Source organism: Panthera tigris, chromosome A1 (genome assembly GCF_018350195.1).
Source record: "Panthera tigris isolate Pti1 chromosome A1, P.tigris_Pti1_mat1.1, whole genome shotgun sequence".
NCBI lineage: Eukaryota > Metazoa > Chordata > Mammalia > Carnivora > Felidae > Panthera > Panthera tigris.
The window spans coordinates 237,643,447-237,664,980 of NC_056660.1; the positions used below are offsets into that span (position 1 = coordinate 237,643,447).

Sequence of the window (21,534 nt, forward strand, 5' to 3'; positions counted from 1 at the left end):
AGGAAGTCGTCGTTGGGGGCTTTTCTTTGGGAAAATGCCACACCCAGCCTCAGAGACTCAGGGACAGCGTCTGTTCGGGACTCCTGCAAATCCACAGAGGTGGCCTCTGGACCTTTGTCCTGGCCTCCCCCGTTGGCACGGGGCCAGCCGCCCAGGGACCCACGGACTGGCTCTGCGGCTACCGCCAACCTCGGGGAGCAGCTGAGAGACCTGGAACTTTCCATGGCCCCCCTCCCCATCACTGATCGTGGGGTCCTCCTCACCCCCCTGACAGTGTGGCTATAACTGCAGTGTGTCCTGTGGCTGCTGTGACAGGTGACCACACACTGAGTAGGAATTCATTCTCGCACGGTCTGGGGCTAGAAGTCTGACACGGAAGCGTGGACAGGTCTGTGCTCCCCCAGGCCTGGGGGAGGCGGGGCTTCCCTCAGCTTCCCTGTGGCTCCAGCACTCTCGGAGGACCCTCGCTGCACACAGCCTTCCTCTCATGTCTGCGTCTTTCACTATCTTCTGGAAAGGCCCACACGCTGATACCTCGCCCCATCTCCCCATCCCCCTCCCCGTCCTTGTCCCCATACTCACCCGTCATCAAGGGTGCCAGAGTGGACTTTTGATCCTGCCTGTCCACCCACAGCCGAGCTCCAGTGATACAATTCATCTTGGAGACCCCAAGTGCCACGCATTTACTCTCCCTACTCCTTCCCTGACATTACAGAACATCTGGTGAGTTTGGCGAGCTTTTCTTCCTCTTTGGGTTGGCACAGTCTCCCAGGAGTGCAAGTCACGGCCCGTGGCCGTGGCACCTGCAGGGGCTGTCCGTACCGGAAGCCGAGCATGTCAGTGCACCACATAGATGGATTCCGCTGCCCTGGGCCTGCCTGAGGCTCCGCCCGGGGTCCACACACGTCCGCCTTGTTGTGTGCACTTTCCTGTCTCCCATGTGGAATCTGGGGAATTTCAGAGAGAGAGAGAGAGAGAGAGAGCTCTTCAGTGGAGGCCAAGGGGCCTTCACTCCCTATGTGCTCTGCGTGTTCTCAGGGCCCACACACTAGGCTGGGCCCCTGTGGTCCAGAGCTCCACCCAGGTCTGGTAGGCAGTGGAGGAGGAAGGCAAGTCGGAATCATAATCCAGTTACGCTCTCTGGACCAGAAGCCGCAGACTCAAGTGGCTGTCACAGTTGCGACCAGGCTGAACTGGGCCAAGTTTGCACGAGAGCTGCTTTATTCAGTGCCAGGTGCAGAGGCTCGTGGGATCACCTCTTGACTTTCCCTTCTCCATGAAACCTGGTTGAGTCACTGGCGAAGGCAGGCTATGGCTGCTCGTTGCCCTCTCAGAGTTTACAGAGGAATACGAACACAGCATGGACAAAATGATCTGCCTGTGGATACGAGTCACGTTCTGCTGGACTTGACCTCTGGCCACTAAAGCGGAAGCAGTTTGCTTAGGGAATCACAGGGGTGAGAGCCGCAGTGTCAGGAGGGTGGGGCAGGAGGTGATGTGGGGCATGGGCTGCAGGGATGGGCAGGGGTCACACACACTGGGCGCCCGCAGACTGGGCCTTGGGGAGAGAGAGAGAGAACAGGGCCCCGTTGATCCGCTTATGTGGAACGCCCGTGGCCGGGCGAGGTGGGAGAGGCCTGCTCTGCATGTGTCGGCATCTGAGGGGACTCAGAAGGGGCCGAGAGGGGACCTGCGTGCAGGGGCAGGTGCTGCCGGTCACCTTACAGCCACCGTTTGGATCCCCCTTGGTCCACCTGCAGACAGCTACCTTAACAATGAGGGAGGGAAGGCGGTGGAGCATGACCTGCAGGAGAGCCCCCAGTGCTGAGAGCAAGAGGCCAGAGCCAGGGCATCGTGTCAGGTGGGGAGGGGCCCCCCAAAACCAGTCGTGGGTTGAAGGGGGTCCCACTCACCCTGTTGAAAGGCCCTGACTCTTACAGCCCCTTGTCAGTCATCATCGTACAGACCAGACGAGATGCACCCCGGCTGCTCCCCGTACGGGTCCAAACTTGGGGACAGATGAGTTACATGCCGGCCATGCACCCCTGTGTCCTTGCCTGTGGCCGGGTACCCGCAGCTTTTCTAGCAGACCTGCGAGAGGCCCTCTGAGCCAGGCGGGGCTGCCGACTTCCCCTCTGCTTCACGTTGGGGCCCCGGGGATCCGTCCTCCCCACCAGGAGGCTCAGGAGGGGAACAGCTTGGCACGGGGCATCCGGCGCCCCCGGCCCTGAGACCCCTCCCAGGAGACGCTCACCGCCGCCCCCGCCCCCCACCCGGCCTTCCTGTGCCCACATGCTCCAGGAAGCCCGGACAGTGCCCCATGTGGAACCTTTGCTGGCCCGTCCCACCTCCCGAATGCGTCTCCACCCCGGGCAGTCCCATCCACATCACTGCACGGAGGAGCCCCCCACCTCATGCGGGCCGAGAGGCCGCGCCCCCTCCACGGGCACCTTCACCCTGGGCCTCACACACACACACACCCCTGCACCCCCCGTGCTCTCGTTGCCCCAACTCCTGCTGGGTGGCCTCTGCTTTCCTGCAGCGGCGGGAACTCTGGGCCGCGGGTTCCGCGGAAACAGGAGGGGCGGGCTCGCTCATCCATCCCTTCACAGAGCACCGACTGCCTGCGGGCTCTGCGCCACACGTGGCTCCAGGCACTTGGGCGTGTGGGCTGATACCGCCCCCCAAAGATGTCAGGTTCTCACCCCCGGGCCTTGCAAATGTGGCCTCAGATGGCAGAGAAGAGGTCTTCGAGCTGTGACAGGTTAAGGTTGAGGCGAGAAGCTCATGCGTGGCTGGGATGGGCCCCGAATGCCGTCCCGAGGGGCCTTGCAGAGACGGGAGCCCCCGCAGCGGGGGAAGCGGCGAGGGGCCTCCTCCAGAGCCCCGGGAAGGGGGTCGGCGGGGCCGGACCAGCAACGATTCCACCAGCAACCCCAGGTCTGCCCTCTGGCCTCACAAGCGAGACAGCGCGTCTCTGTTTTGGTACAGCAGCTGCAGGAGACAGGCCAGCGCCCTAAGCAACCTTCCCGCCCTCCGCCTTCCAGTGTGGGCAGGACCGTGAAATCGAGGAAAGCACAGGTGAGTGCCGCCGCCAAAGTGCAGGGCTGTGTGTCCACGGGGCACGGGGGCTGCCGGCCGGTGTCCCTGCCCGCGGGCGCCGAGGCCGAACCCCGTGGCGACGTCGTGGACGCTGCTGGGCAGTCGGTGCCGCTACCTGCCCTGGGGCCTCATCAGATGCGGGATGGGGACCCCGCGGGTGGAGCGAGCCCCCAGGGCCCCTGAAGGGGACACAGCTTCCTTCAGAGTCGCCCTCACACCTCGGCCAGAACTGACATCTTCTGCCGAGAGCTGCCGAGGCCCGAAGCCCAGAATCCCCAAAACGAAGTGGCCGGAGGGTGGTGTGGATGCTGGCCAGGCGGCTGCTCAAGGTGACAGGGGCGGGCAGACGCAGGGGAGACACCAGGATGGCCCACGTCACCCTGCAGCCAGGCGGTCCCACGGGGTCCTGACGGTGACGTGGAGCCTGGGTGCCGTGGCCGCGGGCGGGCCCAGGAGGCCTCGGTGCCACCGCACAGCCATGGAGGATGGGGCGGAGCCTGAGCCCGGTTCCCCCACTGACTGCAAGGCCAGGTCCCGGCTCCGGCCCGGGGACGACCGCCCACGCTGCTGTGGGGTCCGCGGGTGCCCGTGTCATTGTGCAGGTGCCAAGGTCATCAGGGGATTCCCACCCTTTTTTCAGGTGTCTCGAGTACAAAACCACGGAGAGAGGGGTTCCCGGGCAGCCCTGTGGCCCTCCTGGCCCAGCCACCGTCGAGCATCCCAGGAGTGTCTGCACTGGGCCTTGCTTGCTTTGCGGGAGTCTCAGGAACGTGTGATTCCTCACGAGGGACCGGCGTGTGGAGAGGACCCAAGTGGGGCCGGGCCTGGGGGTGCCCGTGGGGCGCAAGCCATGTGTGTCGCTCGCTGAGACCCAGAGAGAAGCCGCCCGCCCCACCTAGATGCGTCTCCCCCCGGGCACCTGCCCTCCCGTGTCCTCTGCACAGAGACTCGGCCCTCGGGGACTGGGGCTCAGCCGCTGTGGGACTGGGGTGGTGTTGCCTCGAGGACCCTGGGGCTTCATGGGCAAGTCCAAAGGCCTTGTGCCCGAGGAGGGGTCTCTGAAGGCGGCCGCTCAGGTCTGAGACCCCAGCGAAGGCACCCTCTGGGACGCGTCCAGGGCAGCCGAGCCGAGGCCAAAGACGGTCTGCTTGGCCACCCAGGGGCTCCTGCTGCCCACCGGTCCCGGCGCCACCTCCAGCCTGGGCCCCCGACCCTCCCAGAGGCCCGGGTCTCCAGGGTGGACCCACTGTCCAGAGGGGGAGGCCGGGCACACAGGGGACCCAGCACCCCGTGCTGAGCAGTGGGTGTGCAGCCACGAAGAGACACATGATTCCAATTTCCTGGAGCCTACGCTAATGAAGCAAAGAAGAAAAATCACGTGATCGCTGTATAGAAAAACATCTGAGAACATTCAGTGTTCATCCGTGAAAAAATTCTCAGCAGACTAAGAATAGAAAGGCATTTCCTTGACTGAACAAGCAGTTTGCTCAAAAAACCTTCAGCAAATATAATCCCAAACAGTAAAACAGACGACATTCCCCGTGAGACAGGAATGGTAAGCATGCCTTCCAGAACGTCTTCTCGGTGCGGAGTAGCCGCTGTCCTGTCGTTCCTGAGAGAGACAGAGACAGACGGAGACTGAGAGACAGACAGAGACAGAGAGGCAGAGACAGACAGAGATAGATAGAGACAGACAGAGACAGAGGCGGAAACAGAGACCGAGAGATACAGACAGAGATAGACAGAGACAGAGAGACAGAGACAGAGAGGCAGAGACAGACAGAGATAGATAGAGACAGACAGAGACAGAGGCAGAAACAGAGACTGAGAGATACAGACAGAGATAGACAGAGACAGAGAGACAGAGACAGAGAGGCAGAGACAGAGATAGATAGAGACAGAGACAGAGGCAGAAACAGAGACCGAGAGATATAGACAGAGACAGAGACTGAGAGACAGACAGAGACAGAGAGGCAGAGATAGACAGAGATAGATAGAGACAGAGACAGAGGCAGAAACAGAGACCGAGAGATACAGACAGAGATAGACAGAGACAGAGAGACAGAGACAGAGACTGAGAGACAGACAGAGATAGAGACTCAGAGACAGAGACAGAGGTGGAAACAGAGACCGAGAGATACAGACAGAGATAGACAGAGACAGAGAGACAGAGACAGAGAGGCAGAGACAGAGACTGAGAGACAGACAGAGATAGAGACTCAGAGACAGAGACAGAGACCAAGAGACAGAGGGACAGAGATAGGAGATAGAAACAGAGACAGTGACAGAGACACAGAGATACATAGAGACAGAGACAGAGGGAGATGGAGAGATAAAGAGTGGAAGGAAAAAGGAAAAGCAGATTGTTCACACATGGTATCATCATAGAAATTAGGGGAAAATGAACAGGATAAAGAATCAATAATAAAGACAAGACATAAAGGATAACGTGGAAACCCGGAAGCATTGTGCACACGTGTTAGCAGAGGAAATAGCATGTAGCAAGTCTGTTGGATGCAAATACGACATCCAGAATCGGCTGCATCTCTGTGTCCCAGAACAAACACATGAAAACCTGTACAAATCTAACAACAGATGCGAACTTCGCGGAGACGCCGATAAGGCTCTAGCTTCTCGGCACCACCGCGCTGACGGAGCGTGAGCCTGGGCGGCTGGCGAAGACGGTGCCCGCGAGGACCAGTCAGCGCCCGCCCGGTTTTGCTGCAGGACGCGGCAAGCTGCTGCAAATTCGCGGGGACGCTCGCGGCACAGGACAGCCAGACGGAGCGGGTGGGGAGCGGTCCCCGTCAGAGCCGAGACGGAGGTGCTGGTGCAGGACAGACCGGCCGACGAGGGGCGGGCGGGGAGCGAGGCCAGACTCGTGATCCGACACGCAGAGGGCCTTCTCGGTGGACGTCTCGGGAAAATCAGCCGTGGCTTAAGAAAAGAGTCTCGCATCCGGGCAGAAATGCTGGGTAGAAGACGTACAGGAGCAAGCACGTAGGTCCCTAGGGGAGCAGAGCTTTCTGAAACAAGCCAGAAAAGGCAGAAGGCGTCAAGGCGGAGGCTGGTACATTGAGCAGCCGTGAACTGAAGAACGCGCACGCATCGAGACACACGCAGGCTGCAGAGACCAGACGCGGGGCCGGGACGAAGCGCTCACGTTCAGATGACGTCAAGGACGCCGAGCCGTCAATGAGGAAAACACCAAGGGCCCGGGAGCACACGCCGTTCAGCCTCATCGGTAACGACGGCCCCCAGGAGCAAGTCAGGACACAGGCAGTGTCACTCCCTACGGAGACCGAAGTCAGCAAAGACCAAGCGACTTCTCGCTCGGGGTCGTGGTACGAACGGCGGTATCGTCAGAGGGAGAGGGAGGAGCGGACCAGACCGAGCCTCGGCGGGAGCTGCCCCTCGAGCTGCCGGGGCACTTTCTTCCAGACCCTGAAGAACCAGCAGAGCCTCGCGTGGACCAGCGTGGCTTCCGCCTCCTGTAGTGAAGTCACCTCCCTGCGGTGCGTACCCACAAGTGCGGAACCGGACCCGTGGCCCCAGAAAACCGTTTCTCTTCCTTCTCAGTTAGGCCCGTCCTCGGGAAGAGTAATGCACCGTCCCCAGACTCCATTCCTGCCCCTCTGACTACACACGGGCTGCCCGCAGGGCCCTCGGAGGCCGGAGTCCGGTGCCGCCCTTGCTCCCAGCGCCCCCAGTGGAGAGACCCAGCGCGGGTTGTGAGAACTGTACCCTTTACCTCCTGATACCCTCGGCCGGCCTCTGCAGCCTGAGTGTGTCACCGGCCCCCGGTCGACCGTGGAGAGATGGGGCTACTTCCTTGTTGATCGGAGCGTCCCCTTCTCTGTGGGGCAAGTCGCGGGGAGGTGGATCTTAGGGTGGTGGGCACCCCAGCGGGCCGGGGCCTCGGGTGCTCCTGGGGAGCAGGCAGTGGACCACTCGCTGGGTGGGGCCGGGCCAGGGGGTCCGGGCGCTCTCCCATCCACCCCCTGCACCGTGGGGCTGGGCTCATCGCGGTCCCTAAGGCCCGAGCCCTCCGACGGGCTAAGGCCGCGCGTCGTCAGGACAGAGGGAACAAACACGCCAGCCCACGTGCTCCTCCCTCCACCCGTGTCTACGCGGCGGCCTGCCCTGCCCCCACCGCACCCCAGCACGGCCTCGCGCAGCCAGGCCTGCACCGCTCCAGCCCCCGGAGCCACCCGGCAGAGGCCCCAGCCGCCGGCACCCTCCCAGGCAGCCGGCAGGGCAGCCCCCACTAGGGCCCGTGGCACACCACGCCAAGCCGCCTCCGGATGGACGGTGGCTGGTGGCTGTGCTCACTGCTGTCTGTGACCGCCTTCCCCCCCCCCCCCCAGCCCCCCGCAGCGCAGGTAGCTCCGCCAGGGCCTGGCCCTGAGCAGCTGTACGAGTCCAGGAGGGAGTGCGGTCAGCCTCTCCTCTCTGCGAGGGGCACCGGTCTGGGGGTCTGGCCTGCCTGCTCCCCTCACTCCATGGATCCAGCTAACCGTCAGAAGCAGGTTAGTTTGAGTCCATTTGCTGTGCGGTTGGTGTTTCTGTCTTAGACGTACTCTGGAGAGGTGGGCCTCTGCTCCTTGCACAAGAGTGTTTCTTTATTTTTTTTTAAGTTTATTTATTTTGAGAGAGAGAGAGAGAGAGAGAGAGAGTGTGTGTGTGGGAGGGGGGAGAGAGAGAGCACAAGCGCACACGGCAGGGGAGGGGCAGAGGGAGAGACAGAACCCCAAGCAGGCTCCGTGCCGTCAGCACAGAGCCCATCGTGGGGCTCGATCTCACAACCATGGGATCGTGACCTGAACTGATATCAAGGGTTGGACGCTTAGCCGACTGAGCCACCCAGGTGCCCCAAAAAGTATGCTTTTTGATGCCCGGGTCTGCAGCACCATGTGCGAACCCACGAACACAAACCCGTGAGCCAGCAAGACGGGCGCGCTGCTCTCCAGGACCTGCCAGCCTTCACCCAACAGGGTGTCCCGCAAGGGCGGCCCTCAGGGCCTCCAGGGCTGACAGCCTGTCCGGTGTCCATCTTCCCAGAGCCTTGGGAGGGGACCCCCTAGTGGGGCCGTGGGCCTTCTCCCCCACCCACCGCAGGTGGCGTGCAGGGCTTGGGGGCGGCCCCTGGCCACAGGGTCGGCTCTCGGGGAGGCCTCACTGTGTCTCCGCAGTGTGGACCCTCTGCTTCTCTGCCTGCACCTGGACGTGTGTGCGCGTGTCCGTCCGCTTGTGGGCCAAGGTTGCCTCCATGTGCAACTTCTTACCTAAGACTGTAATGTTTATAATTTAGTGAACTCGTACCATGAGCCTTTCCAGGCAGGACCACAAAATTAGCAAAGTCCTTCGCACTATCTTCCTCCAAAAACTTTATTCATAAATCAAAGACACAAGGATTCATCACCCAGATGGTCCTGTCAGGACTAGCCCATCCAAGAGAATGCACTGCAAGACATATATAAAACTAGATTTTCTAATAGTCACATTAAAACAAAAACAAAAACAAAAACGAGCGCCTGGGTGGCTCGGTTGAGCGTCCTACTTCAGCTCAGGTCATGATCTCATGGTCCAGGAGTTCAAGACCCACGTCGGGCTCTGTGCTGACAGGTCAGAGCCTGGAGCCTGCTTCTCATTCTGTGTCTCCCTCTCTCTCTCTGCCCCTCCCCTGCTGGCGCTCTGTCTCCCCCTCTTTCTCTCAAAAATAAACACAAAAATAAATAAATAAAAGCCCAAAAAGAAACAGATGTCGTTAACTTTAATAATACGTCATTTAAGCCAACATACCCCAAATATAATTTTGGCCAAAATGTAACCGAAATGTAAAGTTGTTGCCAAGATGCTCTGCGTCCCTTGCCCTGCGCTGTGTCCTTCCACATGTCTGTGGAGGGCAGGTTTCAGGGGCCCCACAGGCCCGGCAGTTGGCGGCCACCAGCTGGACACCCAGGCCCAGACTTGCCACGTCACAGTCAGGTGCTGCCTTGCCCGAGTCAGCCCACGTCTGTCCTATATGGCCCTGGGTTGCAGGATGTGTGGGGTCCAGGGGCAGGGGGGTATTGGGAGAGGGAAGGACACCTCGGGTCCCTGCACGTCTCCTGGGGGCCGAGCCCCTGACGTGCCTGAAAACCCGTGTGCCCTCCAGCCCCACCTGCAGTTGGAGGGGAAGCCGTGAGGGGGACAGGAGGTAGAAGGGTCACCACAGGATAGGGCGGGCACAGAAGGTAGGACCAGCCTGTCCTTTGGGAGCAAAGTCTCTGGCCCCCGGGTAACGGCAGAACCACCCCAGCTTCTCCCCAGACAGGGGTGGTGGTGGGGGTCCCGCGTCCTGGACCCTGTGAGAAGGATGGCCCTCACACTGTCCTCGTCCACACCAGAGGACTGAGGTCACAGGGAAACAGCCACTTTGAGTCTACGGAGACAGAGGGTCACTGGCACCCAGAAACGGGTAGAAACACCTAACGGTCATTTTCACGAGTTGACGAAGGCTGAGCAAGGACAGACTCCACATCTTCACGGTTTTGCCTCCAGGAACCACACCAGGTTCTCCTGGTGAGGATGCAAACACCCCCACCTGAGAGGAGGGCTGGGTCCCCACGGTGACTGGTCCCCATCGGGGCAGGCCTAGGCTGAGTGTGGGACGCTGTGCCCTGGAGGAAAGGTCACAGATGCTGCCGAGGGAGGGTGTTCAGGGACGCCCAGAGCCAGAAGGGGAGACGACACGGCCTCTGAGCCCTGTGCCGAGGCCACCGGCAAGCGCAGCCTGTCTCTGGCCGAAAGAACACAAAGCCCATCAGAAAGGCCTTCCTCGCTCGGTGCCACTCACCCCGCACAAGTGTCCGGCTTTCAACGTGAGCCACAAGACACACTGCCATCTGGGAAACGCCACCACCAGACAAGACTCTACGAGACACAGCAGGGATTTTAGAATTTGGGGACTGGGATTTACTTTTTATTACTTTCATTTTTTAACAGTTTGGCAGAGAGAGGGAGAGAGAGAGAATCCCAAGCAGGTTCCGATCTGTCAGTGCAGAGCCCTACTCGGGGATCCATCCCACGAACCGTGAGATCGTGACCCGAGCCAAAATCAAGAGCCGGACATTGATCCGATGGAGCCACCCGGGTGCCCCTGGGGCCTGGGATCTAAAATACCAGTGATGAGCGTGTGAGGGGCTCCGGTGGGAAAAGTGGGCGAAATCGGTCGCCTGGAGCAGGGAAGCCCCAGGACACCATGGACCCACACACGCGCAGCTAAGAATTCCAGGAGGAGGAGGGAAGAAGGGAGAGGACCCATTTGCCGTGAAAGTGCCTGGAATCTTCCAGAGTTAATGAGACTCAAACCACAAACCAGGAAGCACGGGGCACCACCAGCAGAACGAACTCCCCCAGACAGACACCTCAGCAAATCCTACTCCAGCTGGAGAACGGGAGGTGGGGAGGATGCGTGAGCAGCCGTCGGACGAACATGCCAGCTTCCCTCCAGAAGCCAGGATGGGGACCCCCGCTCACCTCCCGAGCCCGTGGCTCCAGGCCTTCCCGGAGGGACCTCGCACACGTCCCAGAGCCCTCCTTGAGGACAACGGGGTCGGGAAACCACGACCAGAGGAGCCTGGGGAGACATGGCAGTAGGCCTGTGTCTGTTCGTGTGTGTCCGTCAGTCTGTCCATGTCTCTGTTTCTATGTGCGTCTGTCCGTGCCTGTATCTGTCTGTGTGTCTGTCCATGTCCACGTCCGTGTGCGAGCCTCCGAGGAGGTGGAGGGCGTCTAGTCTGAAGGGCCCTCTTGCAGCCTTGGTTCAGAGGTTCAATTGTATGTAAGACCATACAATTGACGCAGGAACCATTTCCATTAAAACAATCTCCACGATACGTGGACAGAGCAAGGTCACGTCGAGGGTCATGCGGAGGCGCGCTCAGGTGCACGCGCTCCCGGTCGGGTCTGTGTCTGCTGTGCTTACGGCCTCCAAACAGCGTGTCTCCCCAAGCGAGCACTGGTGCTAAGTAGGCGAGGTGGGTGCGTGCACTGGCCCCTTACCCCCGCTCCCCCCTCAGGCGCCCTCCACCCCCGCCCCCGCTCCCCCTTCAGGCCCCCCCCCCCCCCCCCGCCCCCGCAGGCATCCTCCCCACTGCACAGGAGAGCGCTGGAGTGCCACCGGAGGCGCTCCCTGTGGTTGCACTTGACTTAAAGCTCCCAGTCGGTCTGCCCGGTCTCTCCCTGCGATGAATCACTGAATCACGGGCCGCCAGACACAGTCACACCTGCCCTGACGCCCCATGTGGAAGCAGGCCTGGGGCCAAGTGGCTTAATGCTTAACGTCTGGGCCCCGATGCCGCCTTGCAGGCGAGCGGTCTTGCCGGTGGCCTGGGGCGCTCGGGCGGGACCGGGCCCACCCCACTTCCCTGCGGGCCGATGAGGCTACGTGGCCCACGTCCTCAGATGACCCCTGCCTCAGCCACCAGCCGTGCTGTCCTCCCTCCCCTGCCCCCCGACCACTTTCTGGCCTCAAATCCCTGAGGGGCACCTTGGTGATGGATAGATGGAGGCGTCATGACCTCAGCACCAGCAGCAGAGGAAACCCTAAGCAGGTGAATGGCCCTGAACAAACGGAGACTTCGAGCAAAAGGCAAAAGTGTCTGGACTCCAGGAGGCGTCACCCCCAAGCGGCCGCTGGAGCGCTTGTCCGAGGGGAGCTTCCAAGCTGACGATTAAGCGCGTGACGAGGACAGTAACCAAGCTCCGAGACGAGGGAGAGTGGCTACGGAGAACGAGTGGGACACATCGGGAGAAAACAAAACACACGGGGGCTGGAGTACAGAGTGCGACGCGGGCCAGGGGCACCTGGAGGCCGTGGAGGCAGCGCCTGGGAGGGACGGGGGCCCAGGGGAGCACTCACAGCCGTGGGGGTGTGTGGGGGCGAGTCGGCGCCCACACCTGGGGCCATGGGACAGAGCAGACCAGCAAATGGAAAACAAGTTCAGAGTTTCCAGAATTACAGAATGACGAGACTGTCCCCGCCTGCGGCCACCATCCTAAAGTCTGAGGGCACAGACCAGCCAGGAGGTCCAGATGACCGGGAGGGGTGCTCAGGCGGCCAGGTCTCTGAGCCCCACGTTCGGGGTCACAGAGCCCCTGTCTGAGAGCGCGTGGTGGGAGGGGGCGCAGGCGGTGACAAGTTCAGAGTCGGCAGGAGGAGTCAGGGCAACAGGAAGGACAAAGAACTCGCAGACCAGCCCACGGAAATGCACTCGAGGCAGGGGACGGCACCGAGACGAAGGGAGGAAAGACACAGGGACACGTGTGGAAGTGGAAGGCGGAGCGGCCACTGGACTTGGACACGGAGTAGGGCTGCACACCTCCTCCGGGGGCGGTTTTAGACACGTCTGTCCGGAGAGGGACAGGAAAGGGTGCCGCTCCTTCCGTTGTCGCTCAAAACTCCTCAGCGCAAGGGACACTGGAAATGCTGGCCGGGAACCGGAGGTTTCGAGGGTCGCGGCCAGAGGGTGGCTGGCATGGGCAAAGAGGCCCCGCTCCGTGGGCTGCGCCCCCACACTGGCCTGAGACCCTCGCCGGGTCACTCCATGTCTGTCACTCACTAGCAGGAGATGACACGGAGGTATGTGAGTGGGGTTTGTGTGGGGAATAAAAGGACACAAAGAGAGGACATGGTCAGCAAGGAGCCCAGGCATGTTAGGGTGTTCTTTCTGAAATATCCCATTGTGACCATCCTCGAGGCCACTGTCCCCTCGTTTGGATGATGCATTTGGGCTGAGCCACAGGAACAGAGACTCGCCGCACCAGTCAGAGGGGGCCAGATGGGGCCATACAGGGGTCAGACATGGGTCAGATGGGGGTCAGACGGAGACCAGACAGGGGTCAGACATGGGTCAGATGCCGGTCAGACGGAGACCAGACAGGGGTCAGATAGGGGCAATCCGGGGGCTGGTGGGGGTCAGACAGGGGTTAAGCAGGCGCCAGATAGGGGCCATACAGAGGCTGGTGGGGGTGAGACAGGGGCTGAGGGATCAAGTGGGGGCCAGGTGGGGGTCAGATGGGGACAGGGGTCAGACAGGGGCCAGATGGGGGCCAGACGGGCTGGTGGGGGTGAGACGGGGGTCAGACTAGGCCGGACCGTCGGGATGTGCACAGATCCCAGGACCCCTGGTCTGTCCCTGAGGGTCTGGGAGCACCGACTGCCTAAGGTTCTAGGCGACTAACGGGCTTGTGCCGAGCAAACCAGGCGTCGACTCCAATTTCTCACGGTGACGAGACAGGGTCGTTACCCACACACAACCGACAGCTCGTCACCCGCTGAGGTTGAAGTGGCGGGTGCCATACTTACTTGTCACACTAAATAAATGTGCAGCCACCGGTTTCCCAGCAGAGGAAACTGGAAAATACACCAACTCTGGGTTGATTTCGGAACAAAGAGAGGGCCGGACCCGGTGTCGTGCTCCACTGTTCCTGCTAAAAGTCCGTCTCTTCGATCAGATGTGGGCATGGTTTCCCCATCTGTGCATCCCACTTAAGCAACAGGTCCTCCCTCCCTTTCATTCCAAAAATTAGGCCAAATAAAACCTAGCCAGACTGCCAGTTGTTCTCCAAAAGGGAAATAAAAGAAGTCATGTGTCAGCAGAAAATATAACTGTTATAGGCCAGTGGGTGGGGCAGGATCCCACCCCTACATCGTGTCCCACACCCAAGGTGTTAGCGGCAGGTGCCCAAAGCCCAGGGTAAGATAAAGTAGGCCCTGGGGCCCTGGGTGGCTCAGGGGTTCAGCATCCCACTTCAGCTCAGGTCACGATCTCTCTGTTTGTGAGTTTAAGCCCCACATCGGGCTCGCTGCTGTCAGTGCGGGGCCCGCTTCAGATCTTCTGTCCCCCTCTCTCTCTGCCCCTCCCCTACTCGCTCGCTCTCTCGAAAATAAACAAAAAACTAGGCCCTGCCAGGCGCTCGGCTTTAGCTCACTTTGTCGTAGCCACTCAAAGAACGTGTTCCTTCCCCAATCACAGGTGAACATGCTCACAAGTGAAGACAATCACAGGTGGACGTGGTCACAGGTGAGTAAGATCACAGGTGAACATAGCTATAGATGGAGGTGCTCACAGGGGAAGGGTCTGTGTCATCCGGCTCCCTGGGCACCGGGAGGAAGCGTGATGTGCAAACATGAAATTGGGGTGGCCTTGACGAGAGCGAGCACCCACGGATGAAACGAATGCAAGCTCAAACTCCACACGCAGAGCTAACTCAGGATGTCGCTGATCTTAGTCTCTTTCTAGCCCCAAACACAGCTGGTTCTGCTGACATGGGCATAAATTACATGGGTCAGGATGGCAGGAGAAATTAAGATAGCCCAAAGCAGGTGCTTGGCTTAAGCACAGGTCTTTAAAATTCACAAATCAACATAAAATAACATCCGGTTTGAAAGACTCACCATGGTGGCTAAACCAGGCCAGCTCTGGGAGAAGTGAGGCTCCAGCTCCGGGAAAGGAATCACGGGGGAGGGGACACCGCAGGGACAGAAGTGGGGGAGAGGCGGACACCGGCAGCACCACCCGAGAGCCAGTGAGGGCTGCTCTGTGCCTGAGGCCATGCTGTCCCCGGTTCCCCGGGCTCTGTGGCCACACCGGAGGGGGGCGGGGGAGGGAGTGGGTGGCCGCGGGGTCGACGGCTGGCATCCCCTCCAGATGTCCCTCGCCCTCGTCGTGGAGTCGCGTGCAGCAGCCAAGGCCAGAGACCAGGGGCAGCGCACCGGCACAGGCTGCCTCTTCGAGCACAGGTGCGTCCTCTCCCTGGGCCTCGGTGGCCCCCCGGCCGGGCGAAGGGCAAAGCCAACACCCGTCTCAGGGAACCGAATCCAGCATGCCTTTTGCAGGCGGTTCCAAGTAAAGGTGTCACCTAATTTCCATTCCAGGTGCCAGCAGCCTGGTTTTGCCTTTCACAGGGCTGCTTAGCGGCTCCGGGCAACTGGGAGCGAACGGGTCAGCCCAGCCGCCAGGACTCCCCGAGTCAGGATCACAAGCCTACGTGTGGACGAGGAGCTGCTGGCCTACGCGGTCTCTCGGGGACCGGCCGGCGACGCCGCAGCAGGGTCCTGGTGCTGCTGGGCTTGTCTCCCCGCCACCCCTCCGCCAGCACAGGGAGAGCGAGGGGTCACACGTGCCCAGGACCCGGGCCGAGTGGAGCAGCGGCGTCCAGCTGTAGGCACCTCGGCAAGTGCCAGCAAATGGCCCTCATTTTCTGAAAAACTCAAAAAGAACAAAAAACAAAACTACCTTAGAGCAATTGCTAATCCCAACCCCAGCGGTTGAAAGCAGACCTCCTTTCCTGTACTGTCTCGGGGAGACTAAAGAAATCTCTGGAACAAGTCTGACTCGGCGGCACAACTGAGCACCATCTCCTTGCACAGCCCTCCGCCAGTCCGGCGGGGAAACGCCACGGGAAGAAACGCTCACGGCGATCTTCCCAGGTGACTGCCAAGAAAAGTGAAGCGGGAAAGACAAGTCTGTGCCTCAAACCAGCAACAGAGACTAGGTCAGGACCCACGGATTCACAGATGCCACCCCACACGCTCTCTTTCCCGGGAAACCACCGCCGAGTGAAGAAAACCACTAAGAATAAAACAAGGTGTGCAGTACAGAGGCTCTGGGACACAGGTGTCCACAAAGCAGAACTCAGGACATAGAAGAAGGGTTCCAACCATCAGTGACAAGTCAGGGGGCACAGAAGGAGTACTTTCTTTCACGTATGCCATGTCAGGTGACAGGGAAGGGACCATTCCTGATGTGTGTGAAAACGTAGGTGACGAAAGAGATCGCTGGTTGCACGTGGTGACTCGGTAGATAAGGAAGGGACACTTCCAGTCAGAAATACCTCAGATGGTCGAGAAGGATAGTTCATGGTTACAAATGGTAATGAAAGTAACAGAGAAGGACTTTCTGGTCATACATTGTGACCCAGGTGACAGGAAAGGCTCCAGTGGTAAGTGGTAAATCGGTGGACAGAGAAAGGTTCCTAGTCATTAATGACAGCTTGGGGGTTAGAAAAAGATGGTTTCCATTCATAAGCAACAACACATGTGATAGAATAATACTGTTCCAGTGATGAATGGTAGCTCAGCCAGCAGGGAGAGAAGGTTCTGGTCAAAAATGATCATTCAGTTTTGATAGAGAAAGAATGATTTCAGTCATAAATAACTCAGGTGACACAGACAGACGTTCTCAGGGATAAAGCTTCAAGGCTTTCAGCCCCAGATTAGAAGTCAGATAACGGACGGTGAGGGTTTCCAGGGACAAACCACTGGTAAGTGGCAGGTAAGTGATCAGAGGTGATGGAGTCAGAAAGACTTCCTGTCAAACATGAGAGCACAGGCGACAGGTATTGGAATGTTCCTGTCATAAGCCGTAATTCACACAACAGCAAAAGGTTTCAAGTGGTAAGTCCCGTGATGGAGAAAGTTTCTGGTCATAACCGATCATTCCGATGACAGAGGAAGGCTTCTAGTGCAAAGGAATAACTCAGCAGAGGCAACTCCGGCTTCCAGTCATCAAGTATGCCTCAAGGTGGTGACAAGAAAGACCGCCAGTCACAAGCGATAACTTGCATGACAGGGAAGGAAAGGCTTCCAGGCACTAGTCATGGCTCAGGTGGCGGAGAAACACGGACTTCATCGTAAGTGACAACTCATGTAGGGTAGAAGTGCATTGTCAACCTGAACTGTAAATTCAGCAGACACACAACAGTATTCAGGTGACAGAGAATGAGGATTTCCAGGCATAACTGATAAATCACGGAGGAAAAAAAGGTGTCTGATTGTAAAGGATAAGCCAGGTGGTAAAGACAGATAGTAGCCAGTCATGGATCATAACTCACGTAATACTGAGAGAGGACATTCAGCCAAAAACACCTCAGGAAAAGAGAAAAAAGTTTCCAGAAATAAATGTTCAGTAAGTTGATAGGGAAGGACATGTTCCATCGTAAATGGTGACTCAAAATGGTAGACTAGGGTGGGTTTCAGTCATAAACTATAACTTAGGGGATACAGAAAGAATCCAATCTTAAATCCAATCCAAAAGCAACGGAGTTTCGCCGTAAAGGATAATTAGGAGACACGGAAGGAAGAATTCCACTCAAAAATGACAACCAGGGTCATGGAAAGTTCTCCAGTCTTAAACGGTAGTTCAGATGGCAGTGAAGAAGGGAAGGGTTTGCGATGGTGACTGACAGCTCATGTGATCAGCCACGAAAGTTTCCCGCCGCAGGTGGTAAGTCCAGGTGCTGATATGTTTAGGAGACAGGGCAGGAGGACCCCTGTCACAAATGACGACATACAGACAGAATGCGATCCATTACTGACAACTCGTGTGGTAGAAGAGGAAGGATCCCAATCAAAAAATAACTCACGTGACAGAGGAAACAGCTTTCTGTGAATGGTAACTCATCTAATAGAGAAAGGTTTCCAGTCCTAAGTGAGAACTCACGTGATAGAGATTACATTTGTGGTAAGTTGGGTCTGGGTGTCTGTGGGGTGCGGGGACAAGAAGCACGAGGGAACGTGGCGCTCACGCCGCTCACTGTGCCGAGATGACCTCTGCCTCTGCTTGAGTTTCCCGCCAGCATCCACGAAACCTGTCTGCTCTTAACTGACCCCTGGAATGGTTCAAGGGACCAGTCCTTTCTCCTGACAGGGGGCTCCACCAACAGGCCGTCTTTGCTCCAGTGGCCTGGTTGGCTGATAGAATCCAAATTGCTGGGTCTGCTTGGCCATCTGAAGGCTCCCAGGCCCAATCCGGCTTCCTCTCTGGTTGGGGCCCCTACAGCCTGGCGGGGAAGGTGCTCAGGCGGCAGGGACCGAGGAGGCTGACTGTCACCGCACCCGAGCTGTGGGGGGTGTGCCGGCCAGAGAGGTACGTGAAGTGCTCGGGGGAATGACAAATGCAAGGACGGTGGCACCGGGTGGTTGTGACTATGATGTGAGGACATCCTGCAGAGAAGGAAAAGCTGAGGCCAGCGGACAATGAGTGGAGAGGAGTGTGAGGGCCAGAGAGGCTCCAGACGCTCAGAGAAACACAGCTCATGCAGCAGAAAAGCGGAGAGTTCGGTGGTCCAGCACCCGGACACAAGGTGGTCGAGTGCCCCCAGGGGATCCCAGACCACGACCCAGGCACAGACACCTGTGTGAATGGGTCCCGAATCTAACTCCCCAGACCCGCTGGACCTTCTGAGCCCGCAGAAGTGGCCCCCGAACTAGGGCTAAAGAGCACAACCTACCTGGGGACCTGCCCGGTCCCCAGGACTGAGCTGTAGAGGGAGCACCAGGGCCACACCCCAGGGTGGCACCGAGGGAGCCGGAGGGGAAGATCTGTGAGCGTTCGGGACTTCAGGCGCTTTCTTGGGACACGGGGTCAGATTTCCCGGCCAAGACCCAAGGGATGAGTAAACCGGCCACTCAGGGGCCCTTGGAGGCCTAAAGACAGATGTGGCCACGTGGGGCCATGGCAGCCAAGGAAGGGGTGGCTGGGTCGGCAGGCCTGTGACGGCAGGGGCCAGGCAGCCGTGGGGGAGAGCTCACCAGAGCCACCTGCTTTTCCCTGCTGTGTGCGTTGGGAATGAAGCAACACGCTTAACATCGGGTCCCTGCCCAGTGGTGAGAGCCATGCCAGTGGGGAGAGCAGGGGGCAATCTTGGAACTGACCCCCCACGACGGTCTCCCAAAACCAACACCAGGTGGGAAAGGGTTCAGGGGTGTGCCCTTCCCACCTCTGCTCACTCTCCACCTGGTCCCGTGGAAACCGGGACGCAGTGATGACCGTGGGCTCCCTCAGACATGGCTCAGAGGTGGCCCTCCTGGCCCCAGTCCCCACACCTCTGCTGCTGAGGCACGGTCTCGTGGCTACAGCGGTCCGTGGCTCATGCCCGCTGATTTGGAGGACTCAGAAAAGGGGCCCAGGAGGCGGTCACACACACACTGCCCTGCCTACAGGTGACCTCTCTCTCAGTTTAATCTCACGGCCCCTCCGGGCTTCTGGGGACAGCGCTCGGCGTTTCGCCCATGAGGAGTGGACTGCCCACCCCAGGAACGCAGCTCTGCTTGCCCCTCGGACCCGCCCCTTGTGGGCAGGACTGCCCTGAGCCAGCGGGGTGTCTAGCGATGCCCGGCGACGTGCACCTGGGAGGTTTTGGCTGCTACCCACACAGTGCCCCCGACACAGCCCGTACCAGGGGACGAGCCCAGGACCCGTGTCCTCTGTCTCGGGGCCCATGTATGACCCCCTCCTCACACTTTGGCCCACCCATCTCCAGCAGGCCCCTCCGGATGGCCAAGTGGGTGCGATGGCCCACGGCCCTTCTCCTACACACGCCTAGCGAACTAGGTTCCGAGGAGGAATGAGAAGCTGGGAACACTCATGCCCCGCTGCCCCCTCCCCTGCACGGAAGTTCATACTCACGCACAGCCCCAGGCTCAGACATGCACATGGACACACGCGGCACGTGGGGAAGACAGAAGGGACCGCAGAGCCTAAGAGGGACACGTGGCAGGGTTGGTGGCCTTCGCTGACCACGCTGTCCACCCCGGGGCACCGGCTGAGCCCCGGCACCCCCTCCTGTGCCACCACCCGGGGCAGCGCCACCCTCTAGGGGCCCTTGGGCGGATGCATCAGATGCACCCACAGAACCTCTGGAACCCACCTTCTGGGAAACTGGTCTTGGTCTGGTGGCCTCCCGCGCTTAGATCTCGTTTTCTGCCCGCAGGGTCTGGCTCTGGAGCCCCTGCCCCCGCCGTCCCCAGTCCCTCGGGCTTCCCTTCCCCCTGCCTGTCTCCCTTACCCTGTCTTTCCCCCCATCTGCCCCGGCCCAGCCCCTGTCTCCTTCCTTCCATCCAGGCACCTGGACACCAGGCATTTCAGCAAAGTCGAGATGAGGTTGTCTCAGGGTCCCCCACTCCTAGAGCACGGTGCGCCCCTCTTCTCCTGACCCGGTGCCCACAGACACCGCTTTTACCCCCTTCAGGGCTTGAGGAGGCCAGAGCCAGGCTCCAGGTTCCAGATGCGGCTCTTGGTGTCATTCCCATAAATGGTCACAGTCCCTTTTGACACCTCAAGGCATGAAACAGGCTAAAAGCTACATAATCGCGGGAATGTCTCAATAGAATCCACATCGTCGGAGTGGAGACTCAACATGAAAAGTTCTGGTGGAATACGCTTTAATACTTAAAAAGCTCTGTAACAAAAGCCAACGTGGTCTTCAAAACGTGTACAAAACATGAGCGTGAAATCGATTTGAGCGTCAGGTAAGCGCAAAGCACATCCTGTGAGGTGCGCCAAGTTCCAGCCAGCTTGCCGTACGCAGGTGATGTGCCACCGCGCGCAGCCGCAACGCTACTGCAAAACGACGGGCAGGAAACTGTGCGACGCCGCCTGTCCTGGGGCCGAGCTGCGTGGCACACACTCACCCGATCCCCAAACTGCACCTTTCTCACAAATAGCACCTTTGTGCGAAGCCCACTCTTCCTGAATTGTTTTCTCCATTTCTAGAACATAAGAATAGGTTTTCTCTTTTTACTCATTAGTCTCTGAACCGTTTGCACCAAATAAAAGAGGCTCAGGTCAGAGAGCAAAGGCCACCTCATATTTCAGTGACCCAGATGTTTTTAACACTGGGATTACATTCTTATTTAAGACAATGTAGTTTTTTCTTTTGCTTCTTAAAGCCTGTGTTCATGGCCTATTTTAAACCAATTTTGTCAGCATTTTGCATCTGACTTGTCTAGAGGCAGGATGGAGTGAGCACACCTAGACGGCAGAACTTGAATCATCTTTTGAAACAGTGAAAATGACAGGCCGATTCGTCTTAAAAACACATCACATACGACACACTGCTTTGAACACCACTCAGCCTCGTGGGCTTCCGGCCCGGGCAGACCGTTCGGAGACTTCTGGGCAGCGACGTCACCTGCCGACTGTGCCCACGATCACGGTGGGGTCCGGATCAGACGCAAGACGAGAGCTGCTTCTTCTCTTCGAACTGCTTGTCCACTGCCAGAGACAGGGCTCGAAGGAAGCCCTCGATGGTGACAGTGGGGGCCTGGAAGCAGACACGGGTACATGGGCCGGTCGTGCCCCCGGTGGGGCTGCTGGCCGGCACCCCCAGTATGGGGCAGGGCAGGGGACTCCGAGGCCCTGCTCCGCGCGAGTCCACGGAGGGCCCAGTGTGAGCAGAGGTGTGTGAGACGCCCGCAGGCCACCTCCTTGCTTCAGAGGCACCGAGGCCCTCCCGCCCAGAAGCCCATCGCTTAGGCATGGAGGTGAGTCAGATCCGTAACGGTGTTACGTGCAACTCCCCGCGAGGCCAGGCCCCGCCACACAGAGTGGTGGTGGTGGGGGGGGGGCACAGAGCAGCGGTGGGGGGCACAGAGCGCTCAGA

At 59.2% G+C, this 21,534-nt stretch overlaps 1 protein-coding gene across 3 annotated transcripts in view; it reads right to left on the minus strand.

Moving 5' to 3' along the window:
* Nucleotides 1-591: 591 nt before the first annotated feature.
* The window catches only part of TRIP13 (thyroid hormone receptor interactor 13), a 36,932-nt gene continuing 15,989 nt past the window's right edge, over nucleotides 592-21,534 (minus strand). Inside the window, exons 13-14 of one of the 3 annotated variants that reach the window (XM_042998124.1) lie at nucleotides 21,064-21,195; nucleotides 20,298-20,641 (exon numbers count right to left, since the gene is read on the minus strand). In XM_042998124.1, the coding sequence (XP_042854058.1) occupies nucleotides 21,100-21,195 (96 nt within the window). In that variant the 3' untranslated portion in view covers nucleotides 20,298-20,641; nucleotides 21,064-21,099. Of the gene's footprint in view, nucleotides 948-20,297; nucleotides 21,196-21,534 lie in introns of those variants that run through there. The other 2 variants (XM_042998131.1, XM_042998119.1) reach the window with 2 other exon arrangements.